Source organism: Oreochromis niloticus, linkage group LG14 (genome assembly GCF_001858045.2).
Source record: "Oreochromis niloticus isolate F11D_XX linkage group LG14, O_niloticus_UMD_NMBU, whole genome shotgun sequence".
In the NCBI taxonomy this organism is placed as follows: Eukaryota; Metazoa; Chordata; class Actinopteri; order Cichliformes; family Cichlidae; genus Oreochromis; species Oreochromis niloticus.
In genome coordinates, this window is record NC_031979.2 from 37,413,027 (window position 1) to 37,436,278 (window position 23,252).

Here is a 23,252-nt window from a genome sequence, read left to right on the forward strand (position 1 = left end):
AGAACTCAAATTGCACTGCTGGAAATAGTTTATTTTGATGCACATGCTGCTTTTTTTGCAAATTAGCATTATAATATTTATTTTTGTTTTTCCTGCAATACATAAAAGTTGGTGTATCTCAAAAATGAAACTATAAAGACACTCAAGATAAATTCCCTGTGTTTGGAAACTATTTTGTGCAACTTTTTTGTATTTACAGTTTTGAGGAATAAACCTCTTAAATTTCTCTAACTAGAAATATATGTAAAAAACAAAAACAAAAACGATTTTCAATTTTTTTGTAGTTTATTGCACTGTTTTGCAATTTATGTAGTTTCTTTTGACTTAATGCATACATATTACTAAAATTTGGGCTATAACGGTTGTATTGATGTATAGCAATTTGAAATGCTCCCAAAAATGGCACTACAGCATGTAAAAATATGTCTGGCGGACTTGGTTCTATGGTAGGTCTTAAAGGGTTAAGACCTTGTATGTGAGGAGCAGGATTTTGAATTCTGGATTTAACAGGGAGGCAATGAAGGGAAGCCAAAACAGGAGAAATCTGCTCTCTCTTTCTAGTCCCTGTCAGGACTCTTGCTGCAGCATTTTGGATCAGCTGAAGGTTTTTCAGCGAGTTTTTAGGACATCCTGATAATAAAGAATTACAGTAGTCCAGCCTGGAAGTAATAAATGCATGAACTAGTTTTTCAGCATCACTCTGAGACAGGATATTTCTAATTTTAGAGATGTTGCACAAATGGAAGAAAGCAGTCCTAGATATTTGTAGGACTGGACAGGTACCAGGCCAAGCAGAATGCACTTGAAACAGTAGCTGAAGCAAAAAGTAGGCTGAAGGAGGAGTTTGGTAATGCCACAAAACAAGACTTTTGGTCTGACAAAATGATTCTGCCAAACCGTCAGGTGAATCAGAATGGAAAAGTGGCGCTCTACTCACACGGTGGATAGTGAGGGTGGGGTGTTGCTGACTTCAACTGAGTTCCTGGATGTTGTAGGGGCTGGAGGATCTTCCCCAACTACAGAGGGATCAGACTCCTCAGCCTGGGAAGGTCTTTTCCAGCATATTGTCCATTAGTCAAAGCTCTGATTCAAGGCGAACAATGTGGTTTTCACCCTGGTTGTAGACTGTTGGACCAGCTCTTTATTCTCTCAGAGATATTTGAGGTCGTGTAGAAGCTTGCTCACCATTTTTGTAGACTGTAGAAGGTATTGGATTGTGTCGCTCAGAATCTCCTGCAAAGGATGCTACAGGAGTATGAGGTGTCGGGCCCATTGCTGTAATGACATGAAAATCAACATTAAATGAAGATTTTACGAATTTTGCTTTTGTGAATGATTTTGGTTTGTATGATGATGACTTACAATACAATACAACTTTATTTGTATAGCACATTTAAAACCAGCGGTATACCAAAGTGCTTCACAATAATACACTAAATTACCAACAGGTGGTACACCACACCTACAGGTGGAGAGCACTAATTAGCCGCAGCACAGTATAAATATGTAAAAGAAAATACAAAACATAGAATAGAACAGAATGCCTTTATTGTCACTATACGGTTGTACAATGAGATACAGAGCATCTCCTACTCAGTGCAAACATGTTGGGTGGGGGGGGGGCACAGTTCTGCAGCGCTATACACATATGGACAGTATTAACAGAGGGAAGAAAATATTTATATAAAATGTACAAATATATAAGCCGGTTTTAAAAAAGTGATATGTAATAAAAGTAAATAAAAATAAAAGAAAATACAAAACACAACTCGACTAAGAGATTATTCAGTGATAAAATAAAATGATTAAAACTACATAAAAGAGCATTTGCAGGACACAGACACTAACTAGTGAAAGCTAGATGAGTGATGGGTGGTGGGTTCACATGCTTTAAATTTTGCCATCAGTTTGTAACCCTTATTATGGTATAGCACCGCTAGAGGGTGTCGTCCTATTATTGTAGTAGTTGGACAGTCTCCTAGTGTGAGTGCAGCTACAGCCATTACAGCTGAGCAATCTGTTTAGAGAGAAACCATACCTTTGTAACGGGGCTGGCGCCGGTGACTACTTAACCCCGGCCCATGTATGTATGGACAGATTAGAGCCGTGGAGACCTGGCTTGTATGTTCTCGCTCTGCTAACGACAAATAAAGGTCTGTTGTTCTGTTTAACTGACTGGCCTCTGAGTTGTCCGGCTAACCTCCACACCACATACCTGCTAGACCTGCTAGCCGCTCCTTCCTCGCCAGACCGCCGTTACAAGTTGTTGAAGAGCTGTTAATCTGCTGTGATCTAAAGTGGAGCAGTGTTTGCTGCAGAACTCTGAAAACACACAAGTACACATGAACTTATTATAAACTGTAACTAAACCAAATTTTGATTGAAGTTTATAACTCTTTTAAAGGCCCACTGTCATATAGGAAACCTGTCACGACACATATGATCTTTGTCCTGCAGGTCCTGTCAGGTTTCCTCTGACTCATGCAGCCAGTCAGGAGTTTTCATAATGAGATCAGTCTGCTGCTGTGACGTCTGCTGAGCTGAATGGTTTAAAAGAAGCAAGGCTTCAGCCGAGTGTGAGGGTGTGTGTATGAGTGTGTATGATTCACATGCTGTTACCCTGTGTTTACCGTATTTCACACAAACATGTTTGATTGAGGAAGGTTTTTTTATATTGAATATAATGTTTTTGATGTCAGTGACTAAATATGATTCATCTGCATTTAATTTGTTGTCTTGATGCTTGTGAATTGTGTTAATTAGCCTTCATATATGTAACAAAATTAGTGTTAAGACTGTTTGATGAACAATTAGAGCATCATGACAAACTTCACAGAGGGCTCATACTTCATCCTTGGTGCATACTTTGATGCCGGTCCTACAAAATACTTGTTTTTCTTGCTTCTCTTGTCTTTATATTCTTTGATTCTTTGTGCCAACCTCCTGCTGATTGTGGTTATCTGTGTGAACAGAAGCTTACATGAACCTATGTACATGTTTCTGTGCAGCCTGTTTGTGAATGAGCTGTATGGTAGTACAGGGCTGTTTCCGTTGCTCCTGCTCCAGATCCTCTCTGATGTTCACACTGTTCCTGCTCCTCTGTGCTTCCTGCAGATCTTCTGTCTGTACTCGTATGTCGGTGTGGAATTTTTGACCTTAGCCATCATGTCCTATGACAGGTATCTTGCCATCTGCTGTCCTCTGCAGTATAACACACGAATGACATCCAACACGGTTTCTGTGCTCATCGCTGTGTCATGGATCTATGCTTTGTTGCTGGTTGCTGTGACAGTTTCTCTGAGCTCACCTCTGCAGCTGTGTGGGAACATCATTAACAAAGTGTACTGCGATAACTATGCCATTGTTAAACTGGCCTGTTCTGACACCACACTCAATAACATCTATGGACTGATCAGCACAGCATTTACAGCGTTTGTTCCTCTCACTTTAATCTTTTTCACCTACATGAGGATCCTGAAAGTCTGTTTTTCTGGATCCAAACAGACGCGACAGAAAGCCGTCAGCACCTGCACGCCTCACCTCGCCTCACTGCTCAACTTCTCTTGCAGCGGCTGCTTTGAAATACTACAGAGCAGATTTAATATGAACAATCTACCAAATGTACTGCGTATTTTAATATCACTGTACTGGCTTATATGTCAGCCGCTCTTTAATCCTGTGCTGTACGGGCTGAAAATGTCCAAAATTCGTGACATATGTAAATGTTTGCTTTATTCAAAAGTTAACACAATATTGAGTTAGATTAAAAAAGAATGAAAACTATAAATGTGTCTGGCTTTATTTATTTTATTTTTCTGTGTACTTCATTACTGCCACAAATAGGGCTTGTTCATTTTTCTGCAACGTCTGAAGTCTATATCATATAATGTTATTTCTAACTTCGAAACATAAAAGAACTACTACATCATCTCTCTTTGGTTAGACACCAACAGGACCTGCAAAACACTGAAAGTACTCTGCTTTTTGGACTGAGGTCTAAGCGTCTAAACAGGAGAGGGAGATAAGGTAGCAGACAGTCAGTCGTGGGCTTTGTGCTCCTTCCTCACAGAACTGAAAGCATCCTCAGCTCAACAAAACACAGACACTCAGAGGCTTTAACGCCTGGCCCTTCTGGGGCGTCATGGCAGCACATGCTCAGGATCAGCTGGTGCAAACAGCAGCAGCTGCACAAGTCCCCTCACAACAGTTCAGTACCATTACAAATTCTTTGCATTACTGCAGTTCACCTTTTTTTTTCTTTTGTTTGTTTTATAATTTTTTATTTCAACATTTGTTACCTCTTTGTCTCAGGGCAAAATTAAGAATGCAAAGGTATAAAAGTTAAATTAAACAGCCCATAAAAACTAAACAACACAAAAAACAACAGTCTGCTCAGGTTGTGAATGCACATACTTCATGTCATGAAAGAGGAGGTGGGTGGAGCTTATAAGTGCTGACACACATCACAGAGTCAGAGGCGTCAGACACAGCTGACTGTCACAGCTGATCTAAGGTCAGATGTAGGAGATTTAAAAAAAAAATGTGAAGGTAAAATCTTTATAGGTGAAATGCACAAATTGTTCCAGCCAGCACACCTCACTTTAGAGAACAACGTCTGTGGTTCAATGACCTTTGACCCTTACTTTAACTGAGTGTAGAAATGTCTTATCTTCTGCAAAATGACAGTCAAATTGTAATTTTCAGAAACAATCTGAAAATCACCGTTAATTTCTCCAGAGGAACCGGTTTACCTTCGTCCAGGAGAAAGAGATGAAATGTTCAGGAATCAAACACCAGGATGATTTCATGGCTGAGAAAAACAACTCTGCTTTCTCCTCAGAGCTCCTTTTGCATAAACACCCCAGCAGGCCAACTGATCATTTCTATGACTATGCTTTAGCAATAACTACATTTAACTAATATCCAGCTCTTCAATGCTTATTCAAGGTTTTACTTTTACTGCTTTTCATGTTATCTTAAGGGTTTAGATCAACTGTCAGGAGCTTTGAAATGGAGTTGGCTCTCTCTGCAGCAGAGTATCACTTCCTGTTGGGATAACATGGATAACATCTTATTTCATAGTATAATCTTCATGTGCTTCATCCGAAGCACACTCTCTGTGTACTCACTCGCTAATTTGTATTCGCTCACTTTGTCTTTAGGCTTTGCTAGCTTAGCTTAGCTCATAACCGACTCACTAGCAGCATGGCCTCTAAAAATACCCTGAAAAGCCTTCAGTTAATCCAAAATGCTGCAGCAAGAGTACTGAGTACTTCAGTATTCCTTAGAATCCTGCTGAAGATCTGCCAGAGGTGGAAGATTTTGCAGACCGGGCCCTCTGCTAGGTGTTCCCAGCTGGTTCTCACTATACATGTGGGTGCTCCAAGTCTGTCCAGCGTCCTCCCTGACCACCTGATCCAATTCATCACCAGGTGGCGATCACCTCAGCCTCTCTCTTCACCCGAGTGTCCAGAACATCTGGCCACAGATCTGATGATATGATTATAACATCAATCATCAACCTTTGGCCTAGAATTTCCTGGTGCCACGTGCACTTCTCGATGCCCTTAAGTTTAAAAATGGTGTTCATTATGGACTAAAACTTTGAGTTTTTGATGCCACTGAGGATGGAAAGGTAGCTGATAGAATAGAAATGTGTAAGTTTTGTAAAAACAAAACTAAATGTTAGCTTAGAATTAACCTTTTTAAGCTTCAAATTATACCAATCAATTGATGAATGACTAAATAAATAGGCTTAATCATTTCCAACACCCTGGAGGACAGCAGAGAGAATTGGGATGCTGAATGATGCTTTGACGCGATCGTCATGAAGCATTTAAATCAGCACCAATATCAATTAAACTGAAACAGGCTGTTTTACAGCTAATCAAAAGTTTAGGACCACACCTCCAAAAAAAAACTGTAAACCCCCGAAAACAGAAATCAAAGATCCAAACATGAACTCAGTAATGAGTAGCTCCATCGTTATAGAAACCACCACAGGTGGGATCTGCTTATCATGCCAGTAACGTTGGAAACCATCAGGACCATCAAGGTTACATTTGTTCTCATTAGAGAATAAAACTTTATTCCACCTTTCAATGTCCAATGTTTGGTCCAAACGGTCAGTTCTGTGGCGTTCAGGGAGTCGAGGCCTTTGAAGAAGTTTTTTGTTTTTGAAGCCCTTCAGTCTCAGATGCCGTCTGATGGTTATTGGGCTGCAGTCGGCATCAGTAACGGCCTTAATTTGGGTCGACATATAGGGCCTTGGAGGTGGGCTCACTAACCGGTATTCAGAGAACAGCCTGTTTATTCAACCTCACTTCTGGCCCCGGTGCCCACCTCTTAATTTTAAATACATGTAGACATTGAGGGTTCCCGGGAGAGGCTATGCTGCTACCAGATGCTATTTGGCAGAGGATTGTTAGCACCACCATTTAAATGCACTTTAGAAAAGCATGCATCAACACCACATATGAGCGGGTGGAGTGAGGTATGGGGTCTTCTCACACCCCCGTTCCCGGGAGGAGGAGTTGGCCATCTGGTTGGGGTCTGGGATGGTGGGCCTCCTTGCTGCTGCAGGACCGGGGGACGGTCTGTTTGTCTCCACCCCAGATTAAAGAGAAACATCTCCTGGGTCTGAGGGCATATTGCCCTTCTGAGGGTGATGGTACCTGTTATAGAGTATGTACTGGGAGTGTTAGTGTGTGTACAGTGTTCATTTCTGTGTGTCTCCATGTTGGGTGTGAGCTGAGTATTTGTATATGTGTGCATGAGAGTGGGAATGCATGTTTATGTTTGTGTGTGCCTGTGTCAGGGTTCCTGGGTCATTGACCCAGCATTTTAGTTCATGTTCCGTTTATTTTCCGCATTCATGTTTCCTGCTTCACCGTGCCAGCCCTCTGTCTCAGTGTCAATAGTTCTGGTTCTACGTCCTATGTGTCCGATTATGTTCAGCTGTGTACTCACCGGTCTCTCATTGTCATCCTCATCAGTCAGAGTATTTAAGTCCTCAGTTTTCCTTCGGTGTCATTGATGTGATGTTGTCACTGCCGTCGTTCCCGTGTGTGTTTTCAATTCAGCCAGCCAGTCAGCATTTGTTCATGCTCTGTTCATCCGCTCACTATAATAAACTTGTGTATCCTGCACCATGAGTCCTGCGTTTGGGTCGTCTCTTCCTCGCATCCACACACGACCCCTGACAGCCTGTTAGTCTGTGTCTATATGTCAGGTTGGGTCTTAGACTCCACCTCTCTTAGAACATCTCAAACTAGATTTCATTAAATGTAACATTTTACATCAAAGTTATTTACTAAAGTAAGATGGAACGTTTAACAGTTAAACTCAGCATTCTGTGCCGACTGGTTTTTTTTCAGTGTTGCTGATAGTGATGTGTCGGTCGCGAACGAAACGGCTCTTAGAGCCGGATCTTTGAAGTGAACGACGCGAGCCGGCTCCTTATTGGGCGCCGTGGGGGGGGGGTTCTTTCTCTCACCCTCTCTCCGCACACGAGCCTTGTGGTTTGCGCTGGGCAGAGGGGGAGGGGCGGTAGTTACACTCGCAGTAGCACAGGAACACAGACGGAGGGAAAGAGAGAGAAAGAGAGCCAGGGACAACAACGTCACATTAGAAAGGTATAGTAATCATCCACAACTATTTTCAGTTGCGGATGATAAAGGATTTAGAAAGTTTATTCATGCAGGCCCATATGACAGAGAATGTGCATCTTCTTTTTGTTTTGCGTATTTTAATTTATATTTAATTGTGTTGTGGTTTGCAGTGTTTTGTGTTGTTTCACTTTAAATTTTTTTAAAAGGAAAAAGCTGAAAATTTAAATAGTTAATAGTTGAAATGTGAATAGTTGTTTTTTGTATTATATGATTTATGTATTACATTTTATATGGAGTGAATAAATAAAAGTATATTTACGGTGGCCCCTAGAGACAAAGCACGTACAAACTCCAAAATACGTACAAACCCCGAAGCACGTACAAAAGACAACAGAAGTGCTCCAGGATGCTCGGCGCAGTGTTGAGCTTTTGTTACCTAGTGGCTACACAAGCCAGGAAATACCAACGACCGGATTTGGTGTGTGGTAGTAACAGGTAAATTAACTTTTTTTTTTTTATTATTTGAATATATATGAGTGCTTGTGTATAAACACACAAACAACATACATATGCTTTCAATTGTGTAATTTAAGTGATCTAGGTAGCTCTGTTTTGGAAGTTCAGTTAACGCTAGAAATGTGTTTTGGAGTTTGTACGTGCTTTGTCTCTAGGGGCCACCGTATATATTTATATATAAATATATATATAAATAACACAACTTTGTTGTTTTACATTAGTAATTCCTTTTGAATAGAATAGAATAGAATAGAATAATCCTTTAATTGTCCCACAAGGGGAAATTTGGTTGTAACAGCAGCCAGAAAGACACATATACAAACAAACAGTACACAGGACACAAAACAGAAACATACACAATTTTTCTTACATATTTACATTAAGGACAATGGTTACTATAAACAGAGTGCTGTACAGTTATTAAATTAAATATAAATAACTACAGATAAGAGGCAAACCAGGTTGTAGTGCGAATCAGTTGATTAACTTATTGCAGTTACAGCGCAGATGTAAACATCTGTGATTGTTGGGAGCAGTTCTGATTGTACAGTCTGACAGCTGCAGGGAGGAAGGACCCGCGGAAACGCTCCTTCATGCATCTAGGATGCAGCAGTCTCTCACTGAAGGAGCTCTGCAGTTCAGCAACATTTCCATGCATGGGGTGGGAGACTGTCCATCAGAGATGTTATTTTGGCCAGAGTCCTTCTGTCTCCCACCACCTGCACTGGGTCCAGGGTGCATCCCAGAACAGAGCTGGCCTTCCTGATGAGTTGTGCATAATTTTATATTATTGTTAATGATAAATTAATTAAAGCAACAAAACAACCTGAAGAGCCGGTAGGGAGCCGAAAGAGCCGGCTCTTTTCAGTGAGCCGAGCTGAAAGAGCTGGTTCTCTAAAAAGAGCCGGAAATCCCATCACTAGTTGCTGAATCTAATTTTAAAAATTGCTGAAATCTGTTTTATTGAGTGTCTCAAAGAATCAAGGAAGAAATTCAGTGACAGAAAGTCCACCATGTTGGTGTCGCTTTTACCAATTTTATCTGGACATCCTACATGAACACATGTGGAAGGTACCGTGTGGCTGCTTATGTGTTGCTAAATGATTAAAGGATTTGCTGTCTCTTACAGTGTTTAAGTGGCTGAAGACTGAATGCAGCCTAACAGGAAATAACATCCATTGAAGAAATGTCTTTAAATATTCTCATTTGTTTAATACATCTGCTAAATGAGCTAAACTTTCCAGTACAGCAAACTTTTACATATGTCATAAATTTTGGACATTTTCAGCCCGTACAGCACAGGATTAAAGAGCGGCTGACATATAAGCCAGTACAGTGATATCAAAATACGTAAAATGTTTGGTACAGTGTTCATATTAAATCTGCTCTGTAATACTTCAAAGCAAGCACCAAAGGAGAAGTTGAGCAGTGAGGCGAGGTGAGGCGTGCAGGTGCTGACGGCTTTCTGTCGCGTCTGTTTGGATCCAGAAAAACAGACTTTCAGGATCCTCATGTAGGTGAAAAAGATTAAAGTGAGAGGAACAAAAATGGTGAATGCTGTGCTGATCAGTCCATAGATGTTATTGAGTGTGGTGTCAGAACAGGCCAGTTTAACAATGGCATAGTTATCGCAGTACACTTTGTTAATGATGTTCCCACACAGCTGCAGAGGTGAGCTCAGAGAAACTGTCACAGCAACCAGCAACAAAGCATAGATCCATGACACAGCGATGAGCACAGAAACCGTGTTGGATGTCATTCGTGTGTTATACTGCAGAGGACAGCAGATGGCAAGATACCTGTCATAGGACATGGTGGCTAAGTTATAAAACTCTACACTTCCATACGAGTACAGACAGAAGATCTGCAGGAAGCACAGAGGAGCAGAAACAGTGTGAACATCAGAGAGGATCTGAACCAGGAGGGAAGGAAACAGCCCTGTACTACCATACAGCTCATTCACAAACAGGCTGCACAGAAACATGTACATAGGTTCATGTAAGCTTCTGTTCACACAGATAACCACAATCAGCAGGACATTGGCGCAAATTATTAAAGAATATAAAGACAAGAGAAGCAAGAAAAACAAGTATTTTGTAGGACCGGCATCAAAGTAGGCACCAAGGATGAAGTATGAGCCCTCTGTGAAGTTTGTCATGATGCAAAGGTCCGTCACAATCAGCTTAATGAACAATACTTACACCAAACATTTTCATATAAAAACACACATGAACTGATGAGAAATACGTAACTGCATAACAATATTTCACAAAGCAAATGAAAGGAACCTGTCAGAGTTTTTAACTGAAAACCTTCCAAAAAGTCAGAAAGTAGTGAGTGCATCAGACCAGCGCTGCTTCTTTTAAAGCCTTCAGCTCAGCAGACGCCCCCAGCAGCAGAATGACATCATCCTCTGAACCTTCCACTGGCTGCTGATTGCTATGAAGTGTTAACATCATCTTAAAATGCTTTCAAACTGGCAACATAACACAGTGTGCTTTAGTGATGCGCGAATCATGAACGAATCGTTCAATACTCGAGAATCACTTTACTGACTCGTGAATCATGATTCACAAGCACAACTGACTCACTGACTCATCCCTGTTGCTGGTAGCAAACTAATTTCATTAGTAGAAATATATCTAGCTTATAATTCAAATTGTGAAGAAAAACACAACATCCAGTATCTTAACAGAAACATTTCTGCTCTGAACTGGAAGAAAAAACCCTGAGTAGAAGCTCACATCAAGACAATAGCTCCTCGGTTCACAGTAGCATCGCTCTGCTAACATGCTAACAGCACATTTGAGCTACTCACCCCCTCCCTTCTGTGCTGAATCGTAGCGTAAGCAAATCACTCAGGACTCACTGGCTGTTTCTCAATTCTCAAGCACGCAAGTACGTACTCGCGTTCTCGGTGAGTACGTACCCGCCGAGAACGCGAGCACGGACTCGCGATATGTACAATTGGAACACCTGCGTACGTGATGATGTCACAGGTCCGGAGTTTTTACTGCTGTCTCCTCCTAATTTAACTGTGAGTAACATGTTATGAAGCTTAACTTTAATCACAGCCAAACCGGTTTACTCAGGAACAAATAAAACACTGAAATAAACCAAACATTAACATTTAGAAGTGATCTAAGTGACTTATATATCATTTTTAACCTCAGTAGTGAAACCTCTATTAATAAAAATAGTGTACATGTACATACGTGTACATACCTTAATAAAAACAAGCAGGTGAGATGTTAGAACGCTTTTATTTCTATTTTAGTGGACACTCAATACTATAGACAGCTGCTGGGGTTTCTTTAACCTGAGTAGTGAGAAGACCGCGAGCGGGGGGGCGTTGAAAACGATGTGCCGGGAGTCCGCTGTTGAGTTTTGGACGAAATGCAGGTTGTGTGATTTATTACTATTACTGAAGGATACTGGCCATAGCAATACCAACTAGATGTTTAAATCTTAATATAAAATGAGTAACAGTAGGGTGGATATTAGGTAAGGCTGCACTTTTTGCAGTGATCTCATACAGAAAACTATTCCACACATATATAAAACAGGTCCGCGGCTCCGAACCGTAGTAAAGGGACCTCTGGCTAATACGTCGGGTTTGTGTCGGGCTCGTAGCCGAAAACTAGCTTTACTTTGTTGTCTGGGTCAACTTTGCTAGCGAGAGATAGAGAGAGGCGTTGAAAGTCTGCTCCAACGGAACTTATTGTTTCGGAGTCTTAATAGCTTAATTACAGCTGGGCTCGTCAGGCACTCTTCTTGGCTGCAGTGGTTATTATTATATTTACATGCTTCCATCTCCCGTTTCTGCTCGGTAACAACTCGTACTTTTCCGCTCTCCGTTTTCTCCCTCCCTCGCTCACAGACACATAACAGGTATGGCAGTCCATTCTCCCTGCAGCACGGACTACACTGCCCATGAGGCTACATTCTTTAGGGCTAAGCCTGTAACACTCTGTCTATTGATTTCATATTAAATCGTTTTTTGAATAATAATTTTTAAAAATATTTTTTCACGTCATTATGCAGCTGCAAGTAGAGGTGACATGGGCCTTGAGATTGACATACAGGCATTAGAGCCTCTTAATGCGTGTTTTGTTTGGGTTTCCACCGGCGTGGAATTACCAAAAATAGAGAGGGCATAGCCTAACATATGACACAGGAAAAGACCGCCGTGTAATCCATTTATTTCAACAAAGTAACTGTATTCTGAATACCACCTTTTTAAACGGTAACTGTAATGGAATTGTCACGGCTGGGGCAGCAGTCGTGTGGTGTTGTGAGAAAAGGACCCAAAATGCAGGTACTGGCTGGGGTGTGAGTGAGCATTTATTTATAGTGATGGCAAAGTACAAAAACAGAAAATAAGGAACAGGGAGCAACTAAAACCTAGACTGGGAAAAAACGAATGAACGCAGAGAAGACACGGAGAATGGAAAGCAGTGAGACGCGGAGGTTTACCAAATTACACAGACGAGCCGACAACAAGCACAGACAGGCACACACTATAAATACACACAAGTTAACGGGGGAATGACACACCAGAGGGGCACACAGCTGAAACTAATTAGACATGACGAGACACAGACCTTTAAAGTAAATCAGGAAACTGTTTTAATTGGAGATAATGTATCGGAATTTCAGGAGCGGGACCACACCTCCAAACAAGCTCCTTCCGGTTGTCATATATAGGTTCCCCCAGTTCTGCAAGCTGTTCGTTCTCCTTTACGTGCAAACAGGGTCCATTCTCGGTGAATACATTTAAACACAGCTCATCTCTCAGGAGTAACGTAGTTTTACTGACGCTTCTATTCGCTACAATCGCCCTCTCGTCCGTCAGCGCGTCAGACGAACAACTACTCAAGCCCTGCATCCATCGCTTTTCCTCCGGCAATCCCAGAAACACACCAAACCAGTGGGGTCGCCCGCCAGCAGAACTCACAGTTCCTCTCACGTTGTTCCGAAACGGGCCTCAGGCCGGGCGTGTTAGCCGAAAAGCCGATGGACGTCAGCGCCGAATCCACACTTCCAAACAAATCGCAGCTCCAACAGCAAAAGCTACAGCATACTTCGTAGCTCCACCTACCCACCAGCGCCAGGTAGCAGGGAGAAGCTCTTCTCTGTGCTCCTTCCTTCTAACACCATTTAATGCAAGCTGGAAATCTGTCGCTAGCTCCATGCTCTACTGTTTCTTCATCGTCGTGATGTTACCATCCCTCCTTTTGCTAAATGCTTAAGCAAGTTGGCACCGAGATGCCCGGTTCTTCCCTATCCGCCATTCGCAAATGCAGCAGCAAGCTTCCTACCACTGGTCTCCCAGTCTCTCAGCGAAGACAAGACAAAAAAAAGGCACAGAGTCGCCAGTTCTCCATCCCTCAGTGGCAAAATGCAGTATGCTTTGGCACCGAGTTGCCAGGTTGACGGACATTCACCCCTCCTCCGCTAAATTCAGCGGCAAACGTCGGCACCGAGTTGCCAGGCTGTCAGCCTCTCATCCCTCTTCGGCTAAACTCTGCAGCAAACGTCGGCACCGGGTTACCAGGTTCCTTTATCCCTCATTCTCAAAAGCAGCAGCACCTTTTCTACCATCGGGCTGCCTGTTCTCTGCATAGTGAAAAAAATAAATAAATAAAAAGGCACCGGGTTGCCAGGTTTTCCTTCATCCCCCATTTGCATGCAGCATCTAGCTTCCCTACTACTGAGCTGCCAGTTTTTCCGCATCTATCATTGCAAGCAGCGGCAAACCCTTCTAGCAGAGTGGTGTCAGGTTCTTGCTATATCTGCCATGTGCAATCCGCAGTGACAAGCTTCTTACCATTTCTTTCCGGTTCCTGTCCATCCATCATGGCAAAAGCAGCAGAGAATCCTTTTAGCTGGTTCCTTCTATATCCATCATTCGTAATCGCAGCAGCAAACCTCTTCCACCACATTTCCAGTTTCTCTCATCTGTTAATGCAAAGCAGTAGTAAACCCCTCTGGCACAGAGATGTCAGGTTCTCTCTTTATCCCTCATTCGCAAAAGCAGCAGCATGCTTTCGGCACCGGGATGCCAGCTTCTCTTCCTCTGTCCCTCCTTTGCAAATGCAATAGCAAACTTGGCACTGAGATGCCTGGTTCTTCTTTATCCCTCATTCGCAAACGCAGCAGCACGCTTTCTAATATAGAGTTGCCAGTTTCTCTGCATTTATCACAGCAACGCAGCAGTGAATCCTTCTACCGCTGGGATGCCAGCTTCTCCGCATCTTGCCCTCACATGTTAAGCAGCAGATGTTCCCTTCGGCACCAAAATGGCAGGTTCCTGTGTCTCTATTCCCGATTTGCAATGCAGAAAAAGCTTTTTACCCCGAGATGCCAGGTTCAGTTCCCTAAGCAGCTTCCAGTACTGGATTGGTAGGTTCTGCCATAAAAAAAATTTTTTTTTTTTTAAAAATCCTCTCTCCAGGATGCCAGTTTCTCCGCTTTGTCCAGTCTTCCACAAGAAGTAGCAGCAAACCGTTCTGGCACCAAAATTCCAGTTTCTCTGCCATCTTTCCTACCTTCACAAAGCACCAGCGAACCTTCGTGGCACCTGGATGCCAGGTTCTGTCCTCTATCGCTCCTTTTAAGACATCCAAACTGCGCCATGTGTATAATTCTTCATAGCGTACCTTCACTTCTCATGTGCTTTCACTAGCATTATCTAGCATCCACACTCTACACAATCATTCGAGACCACTCTCTAAGTCGACTCACGGTTCTGACTGCCTCTAAACGGCTTATCATCTCCCATGAAGTTCAGTGGCCTCGCAGTCTGCTCTCGGACAATTTGTGGGGTTATTATTATAGAAGATTATTTTCCACTAATCGGTCTTTTAATTCATCAACTAACCCCCCCTGAGCCTGGTTTCTTCCTGTTAAAAGGGAGTTTTTCCTTCCCACTGTCGCCAAAGTGCTTGCTCATAGGGGGTCATATGATTGTTGGGTTTTTCCTCTAGACAACATTGTAGGGTCTTGAGGCGTCCGTCACTGTGGCTCGGTGCTGTATAAATAAGTCGAATCGAAAATCAAATTATTACCGCTGACGTCTTCGACCTTCGTATCACACAGTTATTACTGCCTTCTTTGGGGGATCTGCCAGGCCCGGGAGCTGTCACCAGTCCCCTTTGAGGCCTTCCCCAAACCGCAGCTCAATTCATGTCCAAGCATTCACCTTTACCTACTAAATTGCTGTCAAACCTAAAATGAGGATGTGGGCCCAGCTAGTGAAAACACAAACTCAGGGACACGAACAGAGTACAGGTAGTAATAATAAAACACTAAACACAAGAACCAAACCCTAAGAACTAATACAAAATCAGAAGAAACTAGAAAGTAATAACAATAAACTCAGAATGCTGGGTCAGCGACCCAGGACCATGACAGGAATACAGTTGCTCATATTTTGTATTTTCAATACGTAACACCGGTATATGGATTCTGTTACTCCCCAACACTGTGTACAACAGAGAAAACCCAACAATCATATGACCCCCTATGAACAAGCACTTTGGCGACAGTGGGAAGGAAAAACTCCCTTTTAACAGGAAGAAACCTCCGGCAGAACCAGGCTCAGGGAGGGGCGGGGCCATCTGCTGTGATTGGTTGGGGTGAGAGAAGGAAGACAGGATAAAGACATGCTGTGGAAGAGAGACGGAGATTAATAACAAGTATGATTTAATGCAGAGAGGTCTGTTAACACATAGTGAGTGAAGAAGAAACACCCAGTGCATCATGGGAATCCCCCAGCAGCCTACACCTATTGCCTCATAACTAAGGGAGGATTCAGGGTCACCTGTTCCAGCCCTAACTATATGCTCTAGCAAAAAGGAAAGTTTTAAGCCTAATCTTAAAAGTAGAGATAGTGTCTGTCTCCTGAATCCAAACTGGAAGACCTTGTATGTGAGGAGCAGGACTTTGAATTCTGGATTTGAAGGGAAGCCAATACAGGAGAAATCTGCTCTCTCTTTCTAGTCCCTGTCAGGACTCTTGCTGCAGCATTTTGGATTAACTGAAGGCTTTTCAGGGAGTTTTTAGGACATCCTGATAATAATGAATTACAGTAGTCCAGCCTGGAAGTAATAAATGCACGAACTAGTTTTTCAGCATCACTCTGAGACAGGATATTTCTAATTTTAGAGATGTTCAATTCAATTCAATTCAGTAAAAGTTTATTGATCCTGAAGGTTGACCCCGAAGGAAATTGGGTTGCACAAATGGAAGAAAGCAGTCCAGGATTTTTATAGATATCTACAGATGTGGCATTTTGTCAACAAAAAGATAAAAGCTAAGGCTGAATTAAGTAAACAGCTGCTAGACGTATTTAAGAGGCCATACAGTTCAAATCAAGACAGAGGCATTATATCTGGCCTTTATAAAGGATTAACAAATATGAAATTACACTCGACCCTATATATCAAAACAAAATGGGAAATGGAGGGAGGAATAGAGATAAAGGAGGAAGAGTGGACAAAAATATTGGCATATCAATGGAAATGTAGCAGCTCACAGAGCTGGAGGGAATTCGGATGGAAAAGCCTGATAAGGTATTTTATTACACCTTGTGAAAAATCTCACTATGAAGGTAACCCTCCCACTTGCTGGAGAAATTGTGGAAATACAAATGCAAATCACTGTCATATTTTCTTGGACTGTCGTGTTATTAAAACTTATTGGAAGGGAATACATGTAGCAATACAAGAGATATTTGAAAGTTATTTACCTTTGGAAAGTAAAACTCTATTTTTTGGACTTATGCCAGAAGGATGGACAAAGAAGAATAAATATTTGTTTAATATTTTACTGGCAGCAGGCAAAAAAGCCATCACAAAAAAATGGCTTTCTTCTGAGAGCCCAACTATGAACATGTGGATGGACATCACAATGGACATTTACAGGATGGAGAAAATGACAGCAGATGTGAACTACAAGAGGGACCTGTTTGTATCACGATGGAAGAAATGGATGGACTATATAAAAAAATGCGGGCCAGATTTTGATTTTGACTGTGTTAACTATTAGAAGACTAGAGGATATATTAGTTATAATAATGGAAACAAAAACTCACTCCCTGTCACGACTAGGGCAGCAGCCGTGTGATGTGTGGAAAGGAGGACTCAAATGCAGCACTTACTAAGATGTGAGGGTGGTTTATTAAGAATAGCGAATATAAAGAGGGGATGGCAAAACAGAACTACGGATGAACTAAACTGGGAGAAACTAAACCAAAGAGTAGCAAACCTGAACATGAAGGGAGGACAGCAGGGAGGACAGCAGGGAGAGCACGCAGGGTGACACAGAGGATGAACACAGACGACGCGACGAGGAACAGAGGCAAACACACACTATAAATACACAGAGGGACACTGGGAAATCACACACAGGTGGGAGACACAGCTGGACCTGATTAACCTGACGAGACAGGCGAACACTAACACTAGGGACCAACAGAGGGAGCACAAACCCAGAAACCCAGTATGTAAATTCCCAAAACACAAACCATCCCAGAACAGCCCACAAATAATAATGAAAATAATAATAATAAATACACCAAACACAAAATCACTGAGTCATGGATTCAGGATCATGACACTCCCTACATGCCTTTTTTTTTTTTTGTATTTTTATTTTTTGTATTTTTTTTATTCCTGTTTTGCTTCTTTTTCTTTTTTTTTCTTTCCTTCCTTTTGTATGGATATTTTAGTTGTTTAAAAACAGAAAAAAAGAAAAATGCATGTGGTAACAAATTGTTGAAGTTGACGGTATTGTACAGTGATTCCTAAATGTCAATTAAACAAACAAAAAACAAAAACAAAACAAAAGGAAAGCAGTCTTACATATTTGTTTAATATGTGCGTTGAAGGACATGTCCTGGTCAAAAATGACTCCAAGGTTCCTCACAGCATTACTGGAGGCCAAGGTAATGCCATCCAGAGTAAGAATCTGCTTAGATACCATATTTCTAAGATTTTCAGGGCCGAGTACAATAACCTCAGTTTGATCTGAATTAAGAAGCAGAAAGTTAGCGGCCATCCAGGTCTTTATGTCTTTAAGACATTCCTGCAGTTTAACTAATTGGTGTGTGTTACCTGGCTTCATGGACAGATAGAGCTGCGTGTCATCTGCATAGCAGTGAAAATGTATGCTATGTCTTCTAATGATGCTGCCTAAGGGAAGCATGTATAATGTAAACAGAATTGGTGCTAGCACTGAACCCTGTGGAACACCATAATTAAGCTCAGTTTGTGAAGAGGACTGTGAGATGATTATGAGTCATTTTTTAACTATTGATAAAAATTTTATTTGTGAAGAAGTTCATGAAGTCATTACTGGTTAACGTTAAAGGGATTGTTGGCTCAGTAGAGCTCTGACTGTTTGTCAGCCTGGCTACAGTGCTGAAGAGAAACCTGGGGTTGTTCTTATTTTCGTCAATCAGTGATGAATAGTAAGATGTTCTGGCTTTGCGGAGGGCTTTCTTATAAAGCAGCAAACTATTTCTCCAGGCTACATGATGATCCTCTAAATTTGTGACACGCCATTTCCTCTCCAGCTTACGAGTTATCTGCTTTAGGCTACGTGTTTGAGAATTATACCACGGAGTCAGGTACTTCTGATTTGAGGCCTTAGTTTTCACAGGAGCTACAGTATCCAGAGTCGTACATAGTGAGGAGGTAAAATTATTAAAATTATTAATTAAAATTATTAACAAGATAATTGACCTCTGTTGGAGTAGCGTTCAGACATCACGGATCAGTTGGCTGCGGTCGCGAGGTCTCAGAATCTGATCTGTGAGCAAAAGAATGACAAGATCACGGAATTGAAGGTAAATAACATCATGGAAAAACTCGCAACTATCCAACGGGTGATGGAGGGACCAGTGTCGGTGTGCTAAAAGAAACAGCTCAAAATTCTCATGAGTTGTTGGAAGACAATCGCAATCATAATATGACTACCCTTCCGGCGCCAGCTGCGGGCTCAAGGCTGGAGCCGATCTAAACAATCCCTGATAACGACTATGTTGAGACTGTTCCTTCCCATCCCATGCAAGGCCACCTGGGTTGGCTGGTAGACTGTTTACTTAGCCTGGCAGGGCGAAGGACACTGTCTCCGCTGAACTATGGACACGCATACACATACACTTACACTGATAAGCAAACACTGATCCCCCTCCCTTTCCAAAAACCTTCGATGCTTGTTTCCTGTGGGGGAACACGGCGGGTCTATGTGCCGCGCTGGAATGATAGCGCTGTGCAGGGCGGCTGCTGTGTTCGCTTCGGATAACTCCTCACCCCCCACCCATCCCCGTGGCTTGTCATGTCCTTCATAATGTTGTGCTGTGGACATTCATGTGCTTTTTTGTGCAGAGGAGTTTTTTTGTTTCCTGTTCTCATGCTGTCCTACCATGGAAGCACAGCATGAGTAGGGCTCTTTTTTTCCTCTTGTACTTTCCCATTGTAATGTACATTTCAATGTTTTTCTCTAATGCTACCAATCTCCGACCGGTGTCCCCATGTAATGTCTGTGTTGTATGTGTAAGGTCGGGGGGGTCCCATTTCACTGCAGGGCAACCTGCATGTGACGAATAAAGCTTTGATTGATTGATAGCTGCTCTGCTCTATGTTGGTACAGGGCATTGAAGATGATAACAGTGGCTGGATTATATTCTTAAACTTAGTTACAGCACTTTCAGAAAGACATCTACTGTGATAAAGTCTACTCTCCACTGCTGTGCAATCAATTATTGTAAATGTAAATGTTATCAGGAAATGATCAGACAGCAGAGGGTTTTCAGGAAACACTGTTAAATGTTCAGTTTCTATGCCATATGTTAAAACAAGATCTAGAGTGTGATTAAAGTGGTGGGTGGGTTCTTTTACATTTTGAGAGAAGCCAATTGAGTCTAATAACAGATTAAATGCCATGTTGAGGCTGTCATTTTTAGCATCTACATGGATGTTAAAATCACCCACAATAATTATTTTATCTGAGCTGAGCACTAAATCAGATAAAAAGTCTGAGAAATCAGAGAGAAACTCTGTGTAAGGCCCAGGTGGACGATAGATGATAACAAGTAAGACTGGTTTCTGAGTTTTACAGCTGGGGTGGACGAGGCTAAGCATCAGGCTTTCAAATGAATTAAAAGTCTGTCTGGGTCTTTGGTTGATTAATAGGCTGGTGTGAAAAATTGCTGCCACACCGCCCCCTCGGCCTGTGCTTCGAGGTTTCTGGTAGTTAGAATGACTCGGGGGTGTTGATTCATTTAAACTAACATAATCATCCTGCTGCAACCAGGTTTCTGTAAGGCAGAGTAAATCGATTTGTTGATCAATTATTAAATCATGTACTAACAGAGACTTGGAGGAGAGGGACCTAATATTTAATAATCCACAGTTCACTGTTTTACTCTTTGGTTCAGATGTGGATACTGTATTGTTCTTTCTTTGTGATTTTTTTATGTTTAAGTTGTTTGTTGCTGGTTTTTGGTTTGTTTTTTGTCTGTTTGGGAGCTGACACAGTCTCAATGGAGATGGGTTTTTGGGGGGGTAGCAGGAGGAGAGAAGCTGCAGAGAGGCGTGTAAGACTGCAACTCTGCTTCCTGGTCCCAACTCTGGATAGTCATATTTTGGGGGGTTTAATAAATTGGTCCATATTTCTAGAAATGAGAGCTGCTCCATCCAAAGTGGGATGGATGCCGTCTCTCCTAACAAGACCAGGTTTCCTCCAGAAGGTTTGCCAATTATCTATGAAGCCCACATCGTTTCTGGGACACCACTCAGACAGCCAGCAATTTAAGGAGAACATGCGGCTAAACATGTCACTCCTGGTCTGATTGGGGAGGGGACCAGAGAAAACTACAGAGTCCCACATTGTTTTGGCAAAGTTGCACACCGATTCAATATTGATTTTAGTGACCTCCGATTGGCGTAACCGGGTGTCATTACTGCCGACGTGAATTATGATCTTACTGTATTTACGTTTACCCTTAGCCAGCAGTTTTAAATTTCCTTCAATGTCGCCTGCTCTGGCCCCTGGAAGACAATTGACTATGGTTGCTGGTGTCTCTAGCTTCAGATGTCTGAGAACAGATTCGCCAATTACAACAGTTACTGTCCCACATTTAGTGGTGGATCTTTAAATGGTAAATGGCCTGTATTTGTAAAGTGCTTTACATAGTCCCTAAGGACCCCAAAGCGCTTTACACATCCAGTCATCCACACATTCACACACTGGTGATGGCAAGCTACATTGTAGCCACAGCCACCCTGAGGCGCACTGACAGAGGCGAGGCTGCCGGACACTGGCACCACCAGGCCCTCTGACCACCACCAGTAGGCAACGGGTGAAGTGTCTTGCCCAAGGACACAACGACCAAGACTGTCCAAGCCGGAGCTCGAACCGGCAATCTTCCGATTACAAGGCGAGCTCCCAACTCTTGAGCCACGATCGCCCCTTTAATTGATCCCGTGATTAGACACAAAACAGGATTTCACTGTTTAAATCATGTTATAGGACAGAAGCTAATGAAGCACATTTCAGCTCCCTCACAGAGGTTGTCTGTTGTTTTCACTCACACCCACACGGCTGATTGGATGAATTATTTTGCTCCTTTGTCACCCCTGACCTGTACTGGGTGGGCGTCTCTGTTAAACTTCAGAGGAAAAGGATCAGCTCTCAGCTCAGTGAGGCTCAGTCACAGTTTGAAGTGTGACTCTGCTGCTTCAAAGTCAGAGGGATTCAACGCTTTCTGATCACCCTTATGATTGTCTGTGCAATGAATACATAATCTAATTTTTGCTATTGATTGCTTAGTTTCATTACTTTCTAAAAGTTAATTTCACTTTAGTAAGTCATGATTGCTTTACAGCTTCAAAGAAGAATGAAAACAAACTCTACAAACTCTACAAAGGTTTTATATTTCACCCTCACTGCTTACTTTGACACCGGCCTTTTCAAATATTTATATTTCATTATTGCACTGTCTTTATATGCTTTCATTGTAGGTTCCAATGTCCTGCTGATTGTGGTTATCTGTGTGAACAGAAGCTTACATGAACCTATGTACATGTTTCTGTGCAGCCTGTTTGTGAATGAGCTGTATGGTAGTACAGGGCTGTTTCCGTTCCTCCTGCTTCAGATCCTCTCTGATGTTCACACTGTTTCTGCTCCTCTGTGCTTCCTGCAGGTTTTCTGTGTTTTCACGTATGCAGGTGTAGGGTTGTTAAACTTAGCTGTCATGTCTTATGACAGATATCTTGCTATCTGTTATCCCCTACAATATCGGACACTGATGACAATGTGGAAGGTTGCTTTTCTGATAGCTGTGACATGGTTGCCTCGTTTTCTTGTAGTTGTTATTATAACATCCTTGAGCGCCTCTCTGCAGCTGTGTGGGAACATCATTAACAAAGTGTACTGTGACAACCAGTCCATTGTTAAACTGGCCTGTTCTGACACCACAGTCACTAACATCTCTGGAGTCATTGTTAGTGCTTTAACAATATTTGTTCCAGTTATTTTAATCTTTTACTCTTACATGAGGATCCTTAAAGTCTGTTTTTCTGGATCCAAACAGACCCGACAGAAAGCCGTCAGCACCTGCACGCCTCACCTCGTTTCTCTGCTCAACTTTTCTTTTGGTTCTTTCTTGGAGGTGTTACAGAGCAGGTTCAATAACAACAATGTGCCAAACATGTTGAAGATTTTCTTATCATTATATTTTCTGGCTTGTCAGCCGCTTTTTAATCCTGTTCTGTACGGACTGAAAATGTCCAGCATCCGTAAAAGTCTGTTTTTGCTGAAGAGTCGATAACAGAAACTGCCTTTTGAGTAGAATTACACAGAAAAAACACCTCATCATGCCAGGACTCTGCAGTCTATTTACACCTACAGGCCAGTGGACACTCTTTCAATGATGAAGATGTACACATCCTGGACAGGGAGGAACGCTGGTTTAGCGCCGAGTCAAGGAAGCCATTTACGTGAAAAGGGAAAGACCATCTTTGAATCGTGGAGGGGGCCTAAGGGTACATCTGTCACCATCTTACAATGCTGTGATTGCAGCCATTCCCCAACTCTCTGTGAGAGGGACTCATGGTT

At 42.2% G+C, this 23,252-nt stretch overlaps 3 protein-coding genes across 3 annotated transcripts; 2 read left to right on the top strand and 1 right to left on the bottom strand.

Annotated features, from left to right (window-relative positions):
* Window positions 1–2,697: 2,697 nt before the first annotated feature.
* On the top strand, window positions 2,698–6,834 carry LOC100698631 (olfactory receptor 49-like). Its single transcript, XM_003457844.3, has 2 exons — window positions 2,698–3,718; window positions 6,818–6,834. Exons 1-2 carry the CDS (start codon window positions 2,821–2,823, stop codon window positions 6,832–6,834), a joined length of 915 nt encoding a protein of 304 aa, XP_003457892.2. The 5' UTR covers window positions 2,698–2,820.
* A 2,523-nt stretch (window positions 6,835–9,357) lies between these two features.
* On the bottom strand, window positions 9,358–10,284 carry LOC100698368 (olfactory receptor 10J5-like). The gene has a single exon (XM_003457843.3). The coding sequence runs from the start codon at window positions 10,282–10,284 to the stop codon at window positions 9,358–9,360; it is 927 nt and encodes a 308-aa protein (XP_003457891.3).
* An 11,748-nt stretch (window positions 10,285–22,032) lies between these two features.
* Window positions 22,033–22,965, top strand: LOC100698101 (olfactory receptor 11A1-like). Its single transcript, XM_003457842.1, has one exon. It carries the CDS (start codon window positions 22,033–22,035, stop codon window positions 22,963–22,965), a length of 933 nt encoding a protein of 310 aa, XP_003457890.1.
* Window positions 22,966–23,252: the final 287 nt, after the last annotated feature.

What these genes read in the sequence shown, in the direction of transcription:
- LOC100698631 (XM_003457844.3), top strand. Translation starts at nt 2,821, where the DNA reads ATGACAAACTTCACAGAGGGCTCATACTTCATCCTTGGTGCATACTTT.
- LOC100698101 (XM_003457842.1), top strand. Translation starts at nt 22,033, where the DNA reads ATGAAAACAAACTCTACAAACTCTACAAAGGTTTTATATTTCACCCTC.
- LOC100698368 (XM_003457843.3), bottom strand. Translation starts at nt 10,284, where the DNA reads ATGACAAACTTCACAGAGGGCTCATACTTCATCCTTGGTGCCTACTTT.